This window comes from Oculina patagonica, chromosome 7, assembly GCF_052425735.1.
Source record: "Oculina patagonica isolate OP01 chromosome 7, crgOcupat, whole genome shotgun sequence".
NCBI lineage: Eukaryota > Metazoa > Cnidaria > Anthozoa > Scleractinia > Oculinidae > Oculina > Oculina patagonica.
This window is the reverse complement of record NC_135764.1, coordinates 32,712,972-32,733,514: the sequence shown is the minus strand read 5'-3', so window position 1 is coordinate 32,733,514 and position 20,543 is coordinate 32,712,972. Positions and strand designations below refer to the sequence as shown.

At 38.4% G+C, this 20,543-nt stretch overlaps 3 protein-coding genes across 3 annotated transcripts; 1 reads left to right on the top strand and 2 right to left on the bottom strand.

Annotated features, from left to right (window-relative positions):
- Positions 1 to 1,552: 1,552 nt before the first annotated feature.
- LOC144660816 (dnaJ homolog subfamily C member 9-like) lies at positions 1,553 to 3,991 on the bottom strand. Its single transcript, XM_078521543.1, has 2 exons — positions 3,363 to 3,991; positions 1,553 to 2,073 (listed from the first exon to the last, which is right to left on the bottom strand). Exons 1-2 carry the CDS (start codon positions 3,930 to 3,932, stop codon positions 1,876 to 1,878), a joined length of 768 nt encoding a protein of 255 aa, XP_078377669.1. The 5' UTR covers positions 3,933 to 3,991; the 3' UTR covers positions 1,553 to 1,875.
- Positions 3,992 to 4,951: 960 nt separating this feature from the next.
- LOC144659550 (inositol polyphosphate 1-phosphatase-like) lies at positions 4,952 to 8,030 on the bottom strand. The gene is made up of 3 exons (XM_078520019.1): positions 7,631 to 8,030; positions 7,260 to 7,533; positions 4,952 to 6,408 (listed from the first exon to the last, which is right to left on the bottom strand). The coding sequence occupies exons 1-3, from the start codon at positions 7,838 to 7,840 to the stop codon at positions 5,714 to 5,716; spliced, it is 1,179 nt and encodes a 392-aa protein (XP_078376145.1). The 5' UTR covers positions 7,841 to 8,030; the 3' UTR covers positions 4,952 to 5,713.
- A 116-nt stretch (positions 8,031 to 8,146) lies between these two features.
- LOC144659566 (tubulin gamma-1 chain-like) lies at positions 8,147 to 20,495 on the top strand. Its single transcript, XM_078520034.1, has 19 exons — positions 8,147 to 8,276; positions 8,443 to 8,493; positions 10,814 to 10,884; positions 10,983 to 11,036; positions 11,117 to 11,230; positions 11,648 to 11,716; positions 11,823 to 11,902; positions 12,059 to 12,104; positions 13,305 to 13,385; positions 13,964 to 14,050; positions 14,298 to 14,343; positions 14,599 to 14,702; positions 15,389 to 15,442; positions 16,629 to 16,727; positions 16,839 to 16,913; positions 17,209 to 17,295; positions 18,044 to 18,159; positions 19,244 to 19,322; positions 19,914 to 20,495. The coding sequence occupies exons 1-19, from the start codon at positions 8,228 to 8,230 to the stop codon at positions 19,944 to 19,946; spliced, it is 1,395 nt and encodes a 464-aa protein (XP_078376160.1). The 5' UTR covers positions 8,147 to 8,227; the 3' UTR covers positions 19,947 to 20,495.
- Positions 20,496 to 20,543: the final 48 nt, after the last annotated feature.

The following is a 20,543-nucleotide window of genomic DNA, read 5'->3' as shown; positions in this document are numbered from 1 at the left end:
CAATGCTGCCTTGAGTCGTGGTTTGTTTGCTCGCTTTCACGTTGTAAAACAACACAACATGAGCAAGGCGTTCGAGTTGTCACCAGATACGATGTCCAAAGGTGTTGCTATACGGAAAACAACTGTACGAGCAAATGCGTTACAGAGAAAATTAATACAAAAGCAAGTGAAAAATTCCATTACCTTTCCTCCTTTATAGTCCAATCGTGAATGAATTTTCATTGAATTAGAAGGCAATAAATAAACTGCGCGAACACAACTACTCGATAAGTGCAAACTTGACCGTCCTTATTGTTTTAACATGAACAGCCTGTTGCCTTCTTTTCAGGTAGCATACCAACGTATTATGCATAACACGAATGCTACAGTCATAAGCAAAAGGCCATTTACGTCCTTCTCATTTCTAGAAAACTCCACGGAGCAAGAAAATATGCGGCGAGTTAGACAAAATGAATGAATCAGCGAGCCGTGAGCCGCCGACTGAAAACTGTTTACCACAACTGAATCCCATGGGGCAAGTAGCGCAATACTATTTGCATAGGGGTGGGGAAAGGTGACACCTTGTCATTCAATTAATATTCACCGTTTCATTTCCATTTCATTTCGTAAAATTAACGCTCGGGTTCTAAATTTAATAAAGAAAGCCAAGACGACTTAAAATAAAGGCAAATCTCATCAAATGGTAGGTCTGAATTTACCCACCCCACCCTGCTGTCAGCTCAAGAAAGGTTATTTTGCAATGATCAGTAAATGTTCTGCCCTCCATGGGTGGGAGCCCAGGAAAAATGGGGCATGCAGGAGGCGGGAGAAGAGACGGTGGGAACCGGGATTCCTAAGGTGGCAGGAACCAGGAGAAAACGATAAAATTTTGCAGCATTTTGTTATCTACAGTAGAACCCCGGTAACTCGAACTCGAATAACTCGAACAACCCCGCTAACTCGAACAAACTTCCATTTCCCTTGGATTTGACCCCACTTTTCAGTCATTTTTACTCGGTTAACTCGAACTCGGATAACTCGAAAACCCCGTTAACTAGAACTAAATTTCGTTTCCCTTGAACAAAATTTGGGTCAAATTTACCCCGATAACTCGAATTCCTGTTCTTGCAAGACGCCACGGTTGCCCATTGATTAGAGCAACGAACAGATCACGTATTTGACAGCCATTTTCCACTCTTATCATTAGAATGTATGGCCGTGTTAGAGTTTCTGGCAAGATAAGTTCAATTTGCACTGTACTGTATACTGTAGTGCTGAAAAATCAGTAAACTATCAATTATTAACTTGGCAAATTAAGTATTCAATTGACCCCGATAACTCGAAACCCCGCTAACTCGAACTGTTTTTCGTTTCCCTTCAGATTTCGAGTTACCGGGGTTCTAAGTACTGTATTTTGCAATAGAGACGGGACAAAGAGATGGGAAGTGGGAGTTAAAGGTACGGGAGGGGGAAGGTTCTGACCCCCCAAAAGATAACTGGAACAAAATTTGTTGAAATTTCTTTCGTGTTAATTATCAAGCTATGGACTCTCATAAACATAGAACAATTCAAGTATAAATTATACTCCTCACTTTAATTAATAAGAGTTTTTTCGCATAAATTTCAGTCACAACAACAACACTTCAAAGCTAAATAGCTTGCATACTGACATCTCGGTATCTCCTATATCTCTCCTGGATCGCGTGCAAGTAGACAACATTTGAATTGTGTCCAGCCAGGCTATTAAGAAATTGCTTACAATCCTTTTTTAAGTGACTCTGGTATCAGCCAATGTTAGAAATGTAATCTATTTGTGTTGCATTATTTTGTTCTAGAAAACAGTGAGTTGCAGTTTTAATCTTTACTTTGTCAAAACTGAACAATCTGAGTCAGCTATTATTTCTTTTTTCCTTTGGAAGTTTTCTGTTTCTTTGGTTTGCAGTATTTTGCTTCCAGCCCAGCTATCATATCATCCATTGCTCCTTTTCTATCCTGCTGTCTCTTCATTATCAGCTGCTTCAAGCTATCGTCAGATTTGTCATTCAAGCCAAGCTCTTGTGCCATTTCTTCTGCCTCAGCAGCTTCCTTCTGAGCCTGTTGTAGGTAAAATAAAGTTTATTTTCAAGAGAAGTTACTTAGGGCCGGTTATTTAAACGAAGTTTAGACCGCGGCTAAGAAAGTCATCGTCTAAATCGGGATTTAGCCTGCGAATCCAATTATTTAAACAACGTTTATCATAACCCGCGTCTAGATAAAGTTTAACCGTTGACTAACAAACAATGGCAAGTTAGACCTGCTCCTGAGTAGGTTTAAACGTCGTTAAACTGTTTATTTTCACTGATTCTGGCCTGTTGCAGTCAACTTGTTTCTTGATTTGTATTTTGTATGCGCTTCCTGAACCTCCGAGCTGGTTTAAAGAGATATTTGATTCCATTTGTTTCATTTCCTTTAAAAAACACAAGTACAATTTCTTGAAAATATTTCCACACAGCTCTATACTACATTATGTCTGCAGTACAGTCCTTTTATTAAAAGAAAACAACAGCAAGACAATAGTGTTCCTTTGGGAGTAGCATGCATGCATGATGTCAAAACAATAGCTACACTTGTTAGACGTCGTCTAAACGTGGTCTTCGTGAACTTCGGCTCATCGGCGTTAATGCAATTAGTATTTAGACTCCGGTTAGCCATAGTTTATGGAGTCGTCGTCTAAACCTCGATTTAGCCTTAAACCACGTCTAACTTAGGCTTCGTTTAAATAATCGGCCCTTAGACTCTCACTGCAAGCAGTTTAATTCTGCATGTATATGGTCCTTAGGCTCAGTTTCCACCTGCGGGTATTTCAGTGCACCATGGCTGCAAATTGAGTCTATGTGGTCCTCTACATTCAATCTTATTTTATTTTTCAAAATATCTGCAAAAATTGTTTCATTGGCAGTGTAAAACCATGTGAGAAAAGATGCCTTCAGAAGCAACATTTATGCAGACTGTGTGAGAAATTTTTAAGTGTCTATTTACACATTTGGGAGGCCGGAGGGGGCAAGTCTGATGGTCCAGCCCCTCCACTTTTTTGTGTTTCCATCACTTGTATACCATTTATCCCATTCAAAAAAAAGTACAAAAAATACTCAAAATGGCAAGAGACTCCTTTCAAATTGTGGCTTTTAGTCTAAGTCCTTGGAAGGGTAGTAGAGCATAATTTTGAGGATTTTTACCATTTGGGGGGGGGGGGGGGTTGTTTAATAAATATTTTGGGACCTTTATATACATTTCTTTTTTTCTTATGGGCCTGAAGTTACTACAGTTTTTATGGAATTTCGTGAAATGGGAAGACGGTTGGTGAAGGATTTAATATTGGCATAGGAAAGTGAATTTTAACTCACTTTTTGTCTTCTTGCCTTCTTTTTCTTTTTCCCCTCATTTTCAAAGGCTGGGAATGTTGGTAAATCTTCTTTAGAAATTAACTCCTCAATGATTCCTCTGAACCTTTCATCGTCCTCGATTGTAGCGCAGAGCACATTTTCCAAAATAACGTCCATGTCCCCTTGATAATCCAGATAGGCCGACCTCAGGTCATTAACTTCCTCCTCGGAACCTTTGTAATTCTTCTCAAACTGCGCTATATCCTCCACGGTTATTTTCTGGAACAGCAATCTCCAGTATGCGTCCCAGTCGCGTTCTTGTACAACAACATCGTCGTCAACTTCACCACTTTCGTCGTACAATGCCCTCTTGTCTGAGTCTGAGAGAACCGTGTACACTCGGCTCAAACATTGAAACTTCACTGTAGCTGTTGCTTTATCTTGCTCGGCCACTCGGTCAGGATGGACTTCAAGCGACTTTTTTCGGTAGGCTCGTTTTACCTCCGATTCCGACGCGGATTTTGTCAGTCGCAATACTTCGTACAAATCTCTGGTTCCAAAAAGCGACTCCAATGATTCAAAGAAAGACATCTTTTCGGAGAAGAAATATGGCTGCCGCCACCCAGCCCGCCAATTTTTCAGACCAGTCACGTGGGACATGTCAGGCCAATGGGCACTTCCGGTTCCCCGTGAAAGGAACCGGAAATAAACTTACTCAAACAAAAAGAGGCGTTTTGAGGGCGTTTGCCGGAAAACTGTCAAGATTTTTTATCCGACCACCAAAGGAGATTGCACTTAAGGCATTTTACGTTGTCAAATAATTTATTACAACCACAGAAATCTTGTTGTTGTCCTCAAGGGTCATTTGACTTTCACAATTTCGACTGATCATTCTGACTTGATTTGACTTTCACATGTAATTCCCGGATTTTTCACCCCCAAAATTCTCTGTTTCTGTGATATTTGACCTCCCCCAAACTATGTCAGTTCCCTTTCCTCTGATTTTGTTTTTGGTTTCCATCTGTTACCATTTTCCTCAACTTTCGGTGCAATGTAATAGACCAATTTTTAAATATTAACATTCCAACTTGGCTCTGAGGCTTGGGGAAGTGAAGCAAAAGAAATTATTCATTCATCCCTCAACCTCAAAGTGAAATCTTTTGTTTTATTTCCCCAAGCTTCAAAGCCAAGCTAGAATTTTAATATTGAGAATGGTCTATTATTTTGCACCAGAAACTACAATTGGAAACAGAATTAGACTTTGAGCACTGGGTTGAACAATTTTTTTTTTTAGTTCTGTGTACAGGTAGTAGTCCATGACTCATCGCCAGAAACCCATAAGGGTTTTCAACCCGTATGGGTTTCTGTCATCGCTCAATATATCGCCCATTTTGGCCTCACAGATTAACCATGAAAACAAAAGAAAAAACTCAAGCTCCTTCTCGCTCCTTCCATCTAGTTCCTGAGTTGAGTGGCTGTTGACTGGTTATCCCAAGTGGTGATTGGAAGTGCCAATCCTTGAAATCCAGACTGAATTCCTTTTGCAATTTGACAAAGAAACTTTAGCACAGTCAGGGTGGTGTTAGTGCCACTTATTTTTGATTTCTTAACTCAGAAACAACACATTGTTTACAAAATGCAAACTTCCTCTACTTTATTATAGGTTTCTGGTACTCTCCATGTGTTAAATTTGATACGGTAATTATTTAGTTTATCTTAAAATAATCTGATTGCAATCAAGTTGTTATAATCTTTTCTACATTTCTATATCACTGATATGATAGAAAGAAAAACAGTGCTACACTACTGTGTGAGCTCTAAAATATTAACACAACATCTTTGCAATGAAATATGGTAAGGCTAAGTATCTGCATGACTTATAGATCCCCTTGTGCGAAATAATTCTCAAAAAAAATCAATTTGTGTTGCAAAGTCTAAAGTCAAGCCAGCTGACTTCTTGCTCAATAATAACAATAATTTGTAATAAGTATCTACTGACATTGCCTCTACGCATTGATAAGGCCTATTTACGTGAGTGATTTTTTAAGTTTCACACAGATTCGAAACTTCTGCGATATCGCAGCGATGAAATCGGCAATTTCATCCCCACAATACCAAAGGAGTTTCAAACCTGTTCAAAACTTGATGCAACTTTGGCATAACAAAAATTGCATTTTGTTGCATGACAAAAATTGCCTTTGTAAACAGGCCTATAATTTATAATTATAATTATGTACATTGCAGTAATATTTACAATAAATAAATCTTTTTTCCTGCTACAACTAAATAAATGAAAGGGGCATTTGTGTTGTCTCATGTTTGCATGTTTATCAAATAAACTCAAATTGCTTTGACACCATACTAATGTATTATTAAATTAAAGACTCCAGGAGTTGAAGGACTTTTTGATATGATTTAAAAGCTATCAATCCATTGATGTTGCTCCATTTCTTTCCTATGTCACTATCTGGTTTTTCATATTTTATTTCACATTTATCAAGACTTGCTTTGTCAAGTTCCTTTGTTGTTGATTTCAACGACATTGCATCACTGTAGGCTACCACCCCTCCCCCCATGGAACAAAGTATTGCATGTGCTGCACAGGTGTCCCACTTAAAGGAGGAGGCATGGGACAGAATATAGAAATCTAAATTGTCATCAATTACGTGAAGAAGTTTGTGGCCAACACCAGAAATTGGATATAATTTAGCACCCGAGGACATAAGATTCTTTTTCATTCCTTCACTTTCACTTCCACTTATAGCTATCTTAAAACTTCTAGGTTTAATATCTTTTTTAGCTTCGTTTGTTTTCCGTTTTTCATTTCCAAGAAAATAGCAGCAATGCCCAGCATGTGCGACCCCCCATAGCCTTCTCCCACTCCACTGTTTGTTGCTTGAGCTGTCCTGGGTTAAGGTACAGAAAGGCTGGTTTATAACACCAGCCACAGGCAGACCAGTGTCTCGATGAAATACACCAATGAGAACAGTTGCACAAGGCAATCCTGAAACAACAATGCCATCAACTTCCTCTCCAGGAGAATTTGACATGTATTCTGCTGTGGAATCTGTCAAAAAAATTAAAATTAGACAACAATGGCAAACACAAATTTTATGGCTGGGATCTAAAAAGATGATGTGCTTTACTGTGGTATTGGTCCATCCTAGCCTAGGGTGGGAGGTATCTCACATGAAAGAGGTGGGGATGCTTGTAAGTAATCTTGAATTAGACCCCTAAAAGAGACCAACCTGGGTATGGCTCATACCTTTTTGACCCCTAAAAGATACCAATTTTCATGCCTACACTGTCAACACAGTATCATCATCATCTGTCCTTATCGCATCATTGGACGCATAAGGCCTCGTCAACACGGTACTTTTTTATTTCTTTAATGTGCAACCCTTAAGACCTTGACAGCTAAAAAAATTTGGCATTCTGTTCTGAACATAGTAAGTGAGACCAAAAATATTAAACCACAGTTTATACCTCTGAGCAAGATGAGAAGAATCTTAATCCTTTCATATAGGAGTCCCCCCTCCCTCCTGAAGCCCTGGATAGTCCATGGCTCTGAGTTTGAATAGACTCAGGGCTAACTCTACATAACAACATATGAATTTCAATAATTTTTCAAGATGGGACTTGACCAGACCAGATCAGCTGTTTACACGGCACTGTTCTGGGACCAGTTTGGAATGGATCCAAAATTGGACCTGCAAAACAGCAGGTCCAGTTTTGGATCCATTCTGGACCAGTTCCAGAATGGTCCCATGAAAACAAAAGACCTATTAGGTCCAAAAATCAAACAAGATTCATTTGGACCTGTTTGAAACCAGTCCCAGTGTAAACATAGCCCTAAATCAGGTGCTTTGTTTAATTTACATGCTTCCTACAAATGAATATGAAATCCTACCTACTTACCAATTGGATCTATCCAAATAGCTAACTCATTCAATGGTAGCTCGAAATCTAACTGATCCTCCAAGGCTTGAGTTTCTTCTGTCTCCAAGACAATGTCAGTATGAATAAGACCTGCCAGCAGATGAGAAGCGGTCTCATTTCCACAAAGAACCGTGGACAGATGTTTTGACGTGGCAGAAGAGTCCTCTTGCACTTCTATTCTAATTTCCTGGCCAAAGCTGTTGGTAAATGCGTTTGATTCCTCGCCAAAAATATAACCACTGAAGTCAGGAAACTGCATGATTAAACAAAAGAAAGAGGTTTACACTTCAAAAATTTAAGGATCACTCTTTCGGCAACTGTATCCCGAGCTTGCATCAAACTCAACTCACATTCTGTGTAACATCATGTTTCACGACTTCTTGAACAAGAACATCGGCCAGTGTTTTAAAATCATGCACAAATCGTTGGTTCTTTTCTATCTGCGTTTTCTCTTCAACCATCAATTCGAACAGCTCTTCCTGACAGCGCCATGCTCGTGCAATTTTGGCTGATTTTTCACTGACCTGCAGCAAAACTTGCAGAAGGTGTTTAGCGGCCATTAGGGAGTCGATCGCCGGCTGGATAAACAACAGTGTCAAATCATTGAATGGGAAGGGAGGGACGAGAGGATGGGCAAGATAGACACGGAAATAAGGCTATTTCTCTTTCTGCAAATTAAAGGTTTCTTCTCCTCGTTTTAAAGATTTTTTAAAGTTTCCAACGGCAAAATTTATAAAAATTTATGAATTCCTGATTTTATGAAAACTTTTCATAATTTTCGTTCCTGTCCCCCACCCCTCCCTTACTGAATATGAAATGCCCAGTAACACCGCTGACACATTTCATAAAATTTGCCGCCATTTTCGACTGCCATGAATTTCTGTGTTTATTTCGATTTCGATCAGTTTTAGCGCCATTTCACGTTTGTATCAACGAAGTAAAACAAGATGCCTCGTGAAATCATTACTCTACAAATTGGACAATGTGGAAATCAAAGTAAGTTTTGTTTGGTAACGTTTATAAGGGAAATTTCTGAAAAAAAAATCACCACCGGAGTTGAATGTGCATATTGGCTGTAAGAAGCAAGGAAATATGCTAACTGCTACTTAGCTAGTCTAAGCTTTTTTTCTTTCTTTAACAAAGTTTTTATATTTTTTAACAGTTGGAATGGAATTCTGGAAACAGCTTTGTGCTGAACATGGAATAAGACCAGGTAATTAATATAAAGTTAGTGCTAAATCAGTTTTAGCTTCTTTCTTATTTTAAAATTCTCCTTTAGTCACTGATTTACATATTCCTTGTAGTAGTTTTAGTTCTAGAAATTTCGGTCTGGTACATCAAACAATAATCTGAACAGCCCAGGGGGGGTACTCCGGCTTGTAAATGACGGGGATGATCGAAGGATTTTTTTGGGTTTGAAATTTTCGATTCCGGGATTTTTTTGGGTTGGAAAATTTGGCAAGTATTTTTTTGGGTGACTTGATTTAAATAGGGGATTTTTGGGGGTATTAAAAACGAACTAAACTGCCTTGGCGCGGCCTTGGCGTATTTATGGTATGATGAATAAACATGCAAACACGAGCGTTCAATTTTTTATGGTTTTCTTTGTGTTATATTATTGCCCCTCCTGGCAATTTAGGGGTAATTTGACAAGGGATTTTTTTGGGGGGTTATTTTTGGTCCAGGGATTTTTTGGGGTAATGTCGGAAGACTTAGGGATTTTTTTAGGTCCTGAGTTTTGCCTCCATTCGATCATCCCCGTCATTTACAAGCCAGAGTACCCCCCTGGGCTGACCAGTTAGCTGATGATTTTCTTTAGTCTCATCACCTGTCTGCTTGAAAACATGTTGTTATTGAATGGAGAAATGTGATGTTGATCAACTTCATATTTTTATGCTTCCAGTGTCAAGTGCAGCTTATCAATATGAAACGTTTTGAAAGTGATAAATGATCGTTGCAGTGAATTTCCAATTTAAGCAATTGGAATAAAGAAGCCTGAAAAAAAAATTCAGGGCTTCAACGGAATTCGAACCCGTGACCTCCGCGAATACCGGTGCGATGCTCTACCAACTGAGCTATTGAAGCCACACATTGGGAGCGAGGTCAATTGTGAGTTCATATTTTACCCGTGAGAGGAGTGAAATGATGTAATGTATATGAAATGATTCATATATGAACTGCGGATGGATATGAAAGTGATAAATGATCATCGCAGTGAATTTTGTTTTGTTTCGTTTTGTTTCAAATCTCCAGCATCTCTTATAGGAGATGCAATTGTGTTGTGGCGAGAGGAATCTGTTTACTGCAAATGACTCACCTGCATGGCAGGCATTCAAAGGGGCAAGAGAGGGGGAAATGAGAAGCTTGAAGCTTTTCACTTCTCCTTTTTCTCTCCTTTAACCCTTTGAATGCCTGCCATGTAGGCTAGCAAACACTTAAAATGCATCAGCTTGCCATAGTATAGCAGCTCTCTTAAGCTTGTTATCCTGCTGGTCCTCTAGCGTAGTAGTTGCTATTTTGGGCCCGGCTAGGGGCATTATTCCTGTTGTTTGTTCTATTGTTTTCTCGGAGGGTAGTGAGGCATTCATGTGAGACCTCTGCTTGACAGAACCCAAAGGACAAAATTTGAACTCTCACTGCAAATCAGATTCTTTTAAGTTTGTAGTTCTCTGGCCAAAGTCACATTGGTATACAGTCAACTCTCTCTAAGACGGACACCGTCGGGACCGGCCCCAACTGTCTGTCTTAGAGAGGTGTCCGCCTTATAGAGATTTGAGGTAACGTGATACCAGAAGTTTTGAGATGATGTCAAAGCTAAACAGCTATGCACAACGAATACACGTCTGTTTTAAGTCGCTTACTTTAGCAAAACCTATAACGTGAAACAAAAATAATATCAGAAATTCAACTCGTTTCTTCATTACAAACGGTAATACTGTAAGTACTAAACTACCTCTTTGGTGCCCATACACTTATGCAGAGAAGTAACACATTATAGCAGATTGTTTTTGATAAGTTTGGTATTCTAAAGATGCTGACTTAATATGCTATATGTTGATACCAAGTTTTGAAGTATTATTCACTATTAAAATAACTTTTTGTGCGTGTCCGTTGGCGGTTTCAAAGCGTCCATTGTCCGTCTTAGAGAGGTGACTGTCTTACAGAGAGTTTTGTTACAGTGAAATGACTAAAAAACAGCAGGGACCAGCACCAGGTGTCCATCTTATGGAGGTGTCTGTCTTATAGAGGTGTCCGTTAACAGAGAGTTGACTGTACAAACATCAAAACATTTTCAAGCGAGTTTATTGATTATGACTGTAGTATACACCAAACATATTGCTTTCCTTCTGATATTTTAGTGATGTATTTGTTGTGGTTTAATTTATTCCAAACTAGTTTGATTTTTAGTTCCCTTCTGTTATAGATCATGGTAATGAATATGAGACAATGAAAAATAAAGATCAAACTGGCTTGAAAAATTTTAAGCCAAAGATTAATTTAAACCACAACATATATGTGTTATTGATCTGCAGATGGAATTCTTGAAGACTTTGCTACTGATGGGACAGACAGAAAAGATGTGTTTTTCTTATCAGGTAAAGCTGTTATAAACTCACAACCACCACCATAACTCAGACTTTAAAAGGTAATACCTTGGTGATTTTTCAGTTGATAGTGATGATTCAACTTATATTTCCCTAGGCTGATGATGAACACTACATTCCCAGAGCAGTTCTGCTGGATTTAGAACCAAGGGTAAGTGGATTTGTTACAGGGTGGTCTTAATAAGGTCTATATTTGGTTATAGCTGACTCAACATATTTCACACCATGCAGGTAATAGATGGGATCACATCTTCACCGTACGCCAACCTGTACAATCCTGAGAACATGTACACTTCAAAACATGGCGGAGGTGCTGGTAACAATTGGGCCAGTGGATTTTCACAGGTTCTACTCTAAGACTTGGTTCTTCTGAAATTTTTAACTTAAAAATTAATAAAAATTGATGTGTTCCTTCATGTAAAGTGGGAGGCGCGGTGGCCTATGGTTAGTGCGCCGGACTCTGGATCGTGCGGTCCGAGTTCGAGCCCTGGCCTGGGTCACTTGTGTTGTGTTCTTGGGCAAGACACTTAACTCTCATAGTGCCTCTCTCCACGCAGGTGTATAAATGGGTACCGGCGACATAATGCTGGGGGGGAACCCTGCAATGGACTAGCATCCCATTCAGGGGGGAGTAGTAATATTCCTAGCCGCTTAATGCTATGGAAACCAGGATAAGCTCCGGCAGTGTGGGCTTCTTGGCTCGTGGCTTCTCCTTTTTCATGTAAAGTAGTGATTTTAACTTGAAACTCAATCATTTTTCAGGCTGAACGACTTCATGAGGAAACATTTGACATCATTGACAGAGAGGCTGATGGAAGTGACAGTTTAGAGGTCCAGTGAGTCTGTTCTGTTTGCCAGGTTTCAGTTCACTGTACTTACGCTGTATTTCTAGTATAAATGAAAACATAATTTAATGTTTTTATGAATGAATTTCCAGGGCTTTGTGATGTGTCATTCTATAGCTGGTGGGACAGGATCTGGTATGGGCTCATACCTCTTGGAAAAACTTAATGATAGGTAATATTAATTAGATTAAATTAAAATAAATTATTTCTGTTAGCACACCCCAACATACATGTGTGTGTACTAGGAAATAAGCCAAAAAAGATATTACCGGTAAGACCGATTATAGAAATTCAAAACTTGACTTTCTTTCATTTCTATTTTTAACAGATTTCCAAAGAAGTTGATTCAAACATACTCAGTGTTTCCACAGCAGGTGAAATTTCTTTATTCTTTCTTTTCCATTTCTCTCACTTTTGAGAATACCTTCACTTCACTTCACTTTTGAGAATACCTTCACTTCACTTCACTTTTGAGAATACCTTCACTTCGAGAAGCTGCAGAACCGGTGTCTGGATATAATTGGCGTGCCTAGGGACACTGTTGTGCCGCTGTCCATTCGTAGAAACTATCTAACCGTCAACGAAGTTAAGAAAATCGCTGAATCAGATATACATCCTTGTAAGCACTTTATAGACCCACTTAAGGAGCACGCATATTATTTTAGATCTCTCAACCCTATATGTTTGCCCGTTTCACGTAGAAAGACTTCATTCATCGTAAGAGGAGGGAAACTTTACAGTTAGTCATTATTTAAATGTAGTTTTCTATCATATTTTCATATTTTTGTATATAACTTTTTTACTATTTTTAACATTTTTTGTAATACTGTTGTAATTCTTTTTTTCCCTAAAACAGTAATGAAGTCTAAATTATTATTTGGCTATCTGTACTGCTTTTGCAAAACTAAGGGCCTGTTTGCATGATTCCAGAATTACTTTCATTCCGGAACGAGTTCATTCCATCCCCATACATTTCTCTGTATCCGTTTACATGATACCGAGACGAAAGTCAAGTCATTCCGGAATGAGTTCATTCCGGTTTTCATTCCAGAATGAAGGTTCGTTCTGGAATGACATTTCATTCTGGTATCATGTAAACACAGAACCAATTTCGTTCTGAGATGAAACCGCAACTCGTGAAACCACATACAGACTCCACAGTTTGAATTCAGAGCGAAAAAAGGAATAGCATTTACTGTTTAGCCCAAAGAAGCAGCTATATGGTCAAATTACTCGTTAAAATTGCAGATACAGCCATACATGGGCACAACTTCATGTTTGCGCGAAACATGTGCCATCTTGTTTTGATCTCGCGCGAAACATGCGCCACCTTGTTTTGATCTCGCGCGAAAACCGCACACGTGAAAATGCCTTTGGTTGAACGGGTCGACTCTGTCATGTAAATGCAGAACGAACTTCATTCCGGAATCATGTAAACAGGCCCTAAATCACACACTTCTGTGGATGGTGATTCTTACAGTCTGGTCAATTACAAAGGTCATAATAAATTTGAATTTCATATTTTTCTAACCACCACTTTACTTCTGACACTGTCCTGTCTTTTTGTTTTATAGGAGGACATCAGTGATGTTGTAGTACAGCCATATAACTCAATACTGACGCTCAAACGACTCACTCAAAATGCAGATTGTGTGGTATGTGTACTGATTGTATGAATTTTAGTACTAGGCAAATTTGCTTGTCTGAACAACTTTTACTGAACAACTTTTATTAATGTGTCAATATAGTCTTGCCGAGGATAAAAAAAACCTTCTACTAATAGGGGACACATATAAAAGAAATAAAATCAGTTATAAAAATTAAAAAAAACACCTTAATTTGATATTTACTGACACAATAAAAAGAGACTAAAATTTAACTACATTATTTACAATAATTCTAAAATAAGTTATTTGTAAGTAGATCATGTGCTACATAAAACACAATTCTCTCATTCATGTTCAATTTTCGGTGAAAGGTTAGTTAAAGTGATCTGTCTTTTAAAAGATTGCAGAGATGGTAAGCGACATGACACTTTGGGATTTAAAGAATGTATCATGATAGAAAGTTACAATAATCTAACCTTACATCATCGGAATTAAATCTTAAATTAAATTAGATTGGCAATCAGTTGATATTTAAGTTATAATTGAAATTAATATAGTTTATCTAGAGTTTGATATTTGACAAATGTCATTAATGTCATGTTGTTTATTATTTGCTTAAATTGAAGGTTGTACTTGACAACACGGCTCTAAACAGAATAGCTGCAGACAGGCTTCACATTCAGAATCCAACATTTTCTCAAGTAAATCAACTGGTAAGTCAAGACATTTATTTGATTTTACATTAATTAATACTTCCTTATGCCAGTATGCACAGGAAACCCACCTGCTAATAAGTAAATCCCAGACTGGTAAGCATTCTCCGCCATTTTATGTAACTAGGGAATAAAATCAAAGAGCTTGGAGGGAAAGAAGAATTGGAATGTCTTGGAGAAGAGGAAAATATGAATTTCTTTTAATTATATCAGGTATTTTTTAATTAATTTGATAATTGTTCACCAGGTATCCACAATAATGGCAACAAGTACAACAACTCTCAGGTATCCAGGTGAGGTAGCATGGAAATTTACTTACTGTCGGAAATTTATTCCAAGAGGTGTACACTGTATGTTAAAGAACAAATGAATACAAAAGTATCCCCTGTACTTCAACTATTTTTAGACATCATGACAAAGTACTAGCAATTTAATTTGTTTTCATAGTTCAGGATGAGGATGGGCTGGGACCCTCTGGTAATTGAAATAAGACAATGAATTAAAAGTTTATTTGTAAAGAATGTTGTTCTTGTTGTTGTTGTTTTCAGGTTACATGAACAATGATCTGATTGGCTTGATTGCATCACTTATTCCAACACCTCGCTTACATTTTCTGATGACTGGTTACACTCCACTTACTACTGATCAAAAGGTACTCCACTTGTTTTGGCCTTAATTTGCTACAAGTTTTTATATTAAAAATAGTTGTGTTTCATAATCTTGCAAACACTTAAAATTAGAACTGGTGCTATAGCTGGAAATGGCTTTTTCCTCTTCTTAAGTACTGAAAGAGTTATTGCTAAGAACATGTAGAAAACGTTTGTGAACTCCTTTATTGTATAAGAACCAAACCTGTTTTGTTTACACGCACATACAACACAACTTGAAATATCATGTGAAAGGAACATAAATAAAATCAACTGAACATTAGATTTTGAGCATTCCTTTTTTGGAAGTGAAGACAAGAACACGAGATCACTTTTCATATGGAGTTTTCAATACAATAAATTGTTGTATATAGGGACGTATATCAAATTTAACGTAATCAAGCAATACCCATCTTGAAGTTTATTACAGAACCTTTTGACAGCTATGCTTCAGGGTGTTTAGTCATGGTTTCTTCTTTGGCAGGGGGGGGAGGGGGGTGCAAGGTAACTTAGCCTTCAGGATCATTGCCCTTATAATGCATTCTTGGGCACTACCACTCATACCTACAGCTGTAGGTGTATAAATGTGACCTTAGCAAATCCTCATTCTCACCCCTTCCCTTCCCTTCCCCAACCTTCTTGATCCTTTTACTTTCAAACCTGTTTTTTATCATTTTCAACTAATTTTTAGGTTGCTAATATTCGTAAAACAACAGTGCTTGATGTCATGAGAAGGTTGTTACAGGTAAGAGGTCATATCAGAAAAAAAAAACAGGATTGTGTATTTAATTCCTCGCGAAGCGAGGCCGAAGGCCGAGCGTTGCGGGGTGTATAATTTTGTCCCTCAAAGGGCTCAGGCGGGATGAAATCTCGTGTGGAGTTTACGGTCATATATATATATTTGTGAGCTTGGTGTCTGGCGGAAATGACGTCACACGGCCGCGCGCTGGTGGCGTAATGGCGTGAGGCGTCCAACTTGAAATCAGATCTTCGGGACTGAGGGCGGGGGTTCGAATCCGGCTAGGTATTTTTATTTTTTTTTTTTTTACTATTATTTTTTTTTTTGTGGGTTCGAATCCTGAGCCTTTCATTTTTATCGTTTTTCTTTTCGGATTAAAATAACAATGATTTCCACATAATACTCCCTCAACGCCTATTCAGGCTATATACTGCTGGGTCTGTAATCGTGCAGTTCGTTGTTGTTCAGTTTCTGTTTGTATTCTGTCTGCTGTATTTTGTCGAAGTCTCTGTAATCGTGCAGTTCGTTGTTGTTCAGTTTCTGTTTGTATTCTGTCTGCTGTTTTTTGTCGAAGTCTCTGTAATCGTGCAGTTCGTTGTTGTCCTGAAATAAATGTCCAAAATGCGAATATCCAATAATTTGTCGATGATTTTGAAAATAGCCTGCGCTTCCCAACGCTTTATACCTCTTTACGAACCAGAAAGAGCCGCCATTTTTAAAGCGGAGTAGACCCTGGGAACGAGGGTGTCGCGGCCATGTCCGTTACTAGGCAACAATAACAAATCACCGGTTCAAACCGGTTATCACTCCTTATTTATAAGACCCCCCCTCCCCCCCCCCCCCAACCCAGAGCTTCGCGAGGCCCTGCAGTCACGTATTACTAGTTTAATTATGTTTTTGGTTATCAGTAAAGAACTGAATCAGTATCAAAATCGTCTCTACATTGTTTGAAACAAAATAATTGAAACTGCTCTGAATTTATGAATAAGCCATCCTTATTTTTAAAGCACATCACTTCATGCCAAATGTGTCCCAAAATTGGATCTACAGTTTTAAACGAAAAAACATTTTTGTTAGATGTAAGGCAGTAGAGCTGGTCGAAAAAAGAAAAAACTCTACCTGAATTTCCAATCTAATTTTGCACCAGGTATACTTCATGCCATTCTGACTGTTGTGGTTTTGTTTGTTTCAGCCCAAAAATGTCATGGTATCAACCCTGCGAGACAGAAAAAATAACCATTGTTACATCTCCATTCTCAACATCATTCAAGGCGAGGTTGATCCCACACAGGTACATTGGTGTAGATTGATATGATGTCACTGTGAACTATTCCTCTGTGTTTTGGTGAATTCATATAGGACTGAGTCACAAGTAAATGGCGCTTTCCTCTTTTCATTCAAGGTTCACAAGAGTCTTCAGCGCATCCGTGAGAGAAAGCTTGCAGAATTTATTCCATGGGGACCTGCTAGTATACAGGTGATAACCACAATCACTATCAAAGACTGTTTTAGTGTTCCCAAGTTGCTTTACAGCTAAACACTACTGACAACAAGTTTGTTTGTTTGTTTGTTCGTTCGTTCAGTCATTCATTTGTTCAAGAAAAGAAAGCTTACATCTTGTTACAGTACCACCTTGAATGTATGAGTAAACACTGCATCTTCATTCAAGAGAATAATATATTACACATGAATTTTCTGGAACACATCTACTGGTATCTATTTTTTATCGAGTATAAGAAAAATCAATCCTTAGCCGTTTTTACCATTTTCAGGTTGCACTGTCTAGGAAGTCTCCATATGTACAGACGGCACACAGAGTTAGCGGACTGATGTTGGCCAATCACACCAGTATATCAACTGTAAGTATAACTCCGAATCAGCTCATATTGCGACCAGAAGAAGGTTTCTTCCTAGGCATAGGCGGCAGGGCAGGGGAGGGGGGCTGTTGCCTTCCCCCCCCCCAAACAAAAATTTGGGGGGCTTAGCCTCCCCCCAGGTTTTGTTGCCGAAAATTTTGCGAACGCAGCATGAAATTGGTTTGTCAAGATATTCCGTCTCGTGAGTGAGTTCAAACATATTCAAAGCTTCCTTAGAAGTCCCTTAGGGAAATTTCGTTTATCTTGGGAAAGCTCAAAAAACGATTGGAAACGTTCGTATGGGCTTCAAACAGCAATTGGAGAATCTTCGGAAATCGTCGGTCTAGAAACTGCTCAGAACGAAAAAGTTGCTAGCAAAGAAAAGGTTGCTCCAAATATGACAACCTGCCGAGTATTTTTAGGACAGTCCTAGCCCCCACGTTTCAAAACGCTCCGCTGCCTCTGCCAGGAGAGGTCTTAATGCAAGCCAGAGGTTAAAAATGTGGTCTTCAGATAATGACCATCATAGCACCATAGTGCTATTTACAATCCAAATTCAAATAAAGTTTATGTATGTATGTAGTAAATTGCTTTATATTGCTTTAGAAAAATGATGTCTTTTCCGTTCCTAAATGCCTGCTTAAAATAATAATATTGTCATGTTGTAGAAAACGATCATGTTTTATTTGTTCAAACTTACGTTAACTTGAAACAAAAAAAGAAAAATACTCAGTCATTTGTTTTTCAACAGGTTTTTGAAAAGAACTGCCGACTTTTTGACAAACTTCGTAAGAGAGAAGCTTTCTTGGAAAATTACAAAAAAGAGGAGATATTCAAGGACAACTTTGATGAGCTTGATGCATCAAGGTGAGAAAATAATGAGACTTAAACAGAAATTATTTGAGTCAAGGAAAGGTTTTTAAGACGCAGTTATGCAGCTTATTGGAAGGACTGATCAATTGTAACTTCTTGTATGGAAAGAAAAGTGGTGGGACTTCATGTGCTTCCTCATTTGTGCCTGTTGATAGCTTTATGTAACTTATCCAAACTTCTTTGACAATCAAAGGGCAAACTTGTGCATGCACAGTTTATTTCCTTGGAGTTTTCCTTTCATAATAGCTTGGCTTTTCATTGAAAATCATTTAGTTACTAGTTAGAGCGACACGCACCCTTCCGTTGGTACTCGAGAAACGTTTTGATGTTAAACTATTGACGTTGATTTTCAATGAAAAGCCAAGCTATTCTGAAAGGAAAACTCCAGGGAAATTAACTGTGCATGTGAGACTAAAGTTTTTATGAGTCAAATGAGTCAGTGAGTCATGAGTCAATGAGTCAAATCTTAAATTAGAGTTATAAATTTGAAAATAGTGCTACCCTTACAAACAAATTAAAGCTAACCGCAAGCAAACCAGAGTGGAACACAAATAACCGCAAGCAAACCAGAGTGGAACTAACCGCAAGCAAACCGGAGTGGAACTATCCGCAAGCAAACCGGAGTGGAACTATCCGCAAGCAAACCAGAGTGGAACTATCCGCAAGCAAACCGGAGTGGAACTAACCGCAAGCAAACCAGAGTAGAACTAGCCGTAAGCAATGTGAAGTGCTTGTAAGCTTCTTTGTATAAAAAGCAAACCATGGTTCAATAGATAATATCCAACTTTGTGTAAAAATTAGCTTGATTCATTGACTCATGACTCATAGACTCATTTGACTCATAAAACAGGGGACCTCGTGTGAGCTAGACTGTCCACAGACCTCTATTTTCTGTTATTTTTCTTGGATTGTCGCCTTCTTTTGTGTTGAAAGATACAGTATGTGAACAGCCGTGTCTGCTTCAATGAGGTACAACCTGCTAGCTGGTATTCTAGACTCGAATTTGAGACGTGTCTCTCGACTGCACCAAGTAGGTCAGTTTACTCAGATCTATTTGTTGTTTTGTTTCTTTTATCAGAGAGGTTGTCCAGCAGTTAATTGAGGAATATCAAGCGGCTACAAGAGCTGGTTATATTATGTGGGGAACTCAACAACAGGTCAGTAAACGTTATTTCCCGTATGTTTGTCAAATCTCTGGGGAGGTGGGGGTGCACGGCTGTCAAAATAATTTACCTGTTTCGCCCAAAGATGTATGATTCAGTTTTTCAGCCCTAAAATAAATCTAAAGGATGCTATCAAATCCACTAACGCATTGTTTGGTTACCTTGTTTTCTTTTCTTTCTTTCTTTCTTTCTTTTATCGCGTTTTAGAATTTAAGTGTGCCTACTTCAGCATCAAGAGAGTAAAACGGGTTGCATGTACAGTCCGATCAAGCAGTATGATTTCAGACCAAAAAGGCAAAATCTGTTATTTTGTTTCAGTCTTGAAAAGTTCAACTCCATTCCCCTTGGTGTCATTTTTGAAAACCTACCTTCAAATACAAACAAACCTAAGAATAAGAGTTTAGAAAGGGAGAAAAAACAGCAGTTTTTTTTACGAACGGACGAATAAATGAATGAAATAGCAGTAAAAAACACTAAATGGGGACACCATTTGAATTAAAATATTAAGACACTAAAATAAGGATTAAATAGTTACTTCTCTAGCCTTGTAAGTCAATTTTATATTTTGTCTTTGTTTTCTTACAGGGAGCGTCTGCGTCAGAAAATACGAAAGTTTAATTTCAAGAACATGGGACATTCTTTTGGTCCGAGCATACGTTTCCCTGGTACCATGATGTCACGGCACGATAACTTTTGGGAGAGTCATGCACCAGGATATGGGAACAGGGCCCGTATGGTCGCACATTGAAATTTCTTGTCACTATGCAAAATTTAGCATAAGATAACACGGGTGAAACAAAAATTCTAAAACAAAAATTCAAAACCTATCAGGCGGAAAACGTTCGTATAAAGGTTCGCAAACTCAAGTCAGTTAGAAAAAGAGCAGTCGCTACCCTCCCCACGTTCGTCGAGCGTGAAGAGAAAAAAATGGAAATGGCCGTGTTTGTTTCACGTTCAACAATCTAATTAAGAAACAGTCTGTAGTCTGTTAGTCAGTGGAAAGTTTTGTTAACGAGGCTTAAGTCGATAAAAGCCACACTATTTTCGCTAAAAAAACGTGGTCCCGTTGCTGCTGAGCAAGCCTACTTGTATATAAACTGAAGGACACATTTGTATGGTTGATATTTTTCAGTGGTTGGTAAGTAATTAAAGAAATTTAAAGCTGTAGGTTCTCGTATTCTTTTTGAGTTTGTAGGTGGGGGGGGGGGGGTGCTT

Coding starts and splice junctions, on each gene's coding strand:
- LOC144660816 (XM_078521543.1), bottom strand. CDS start 3,932: ATGTCTTTCTTTGAATCATTGGAGTCGCTTTTTGGAACCAGAGATTTG. Junction 2,074..3,362: donor AGAAGGCAAGAAGACAAAAA/GTGAGTTAAAAT, acceptor TACCTACAACAG/GCTCAGAAGGAAGCTGCTGA.
- LOC144659566 (XM_078520034.1), top strand. CDS start 8,228: ATGCCTCGTGAAATCATTACTCTACAAATTGGACAATGTGGAAATCAA. Junction 11,231..11,647: donor GGGCCAGTGGATTTTCACAG/GTTCTACTCTAA, acceptor ATCATTTTTCAG/GCTGAACGACTTCATGAGGA. Junction 15,443..16,628: donor TCATGAGAAGGTTGTTACAG/GTAAGAGGTCAT, acceptor TGTTTGTTTCAG/CCCAAAAATGTCATGGTATC.
- LOC144659550 (XM_078520019.1), bottom strand. CDS start 7,840: ATGGCCGCTAAACACCTTCTGCAAGTTTTGCTGCAGGTCAGTGAAAAA. Junction 7,534..7,630: donor AACATGATGTTACACAGAAT/GTGAGTTGAGTT, acceptor TTAATCATGCAG/TTTCCTGACTTCAGTGGTTA. Junction 6,409..7,259: donor TATTTGGATAGATCCAATTG/GTAAGTAGGTAG, acceptor TTTTTTTGACAG/ATTCCACAGCAGAATACATG.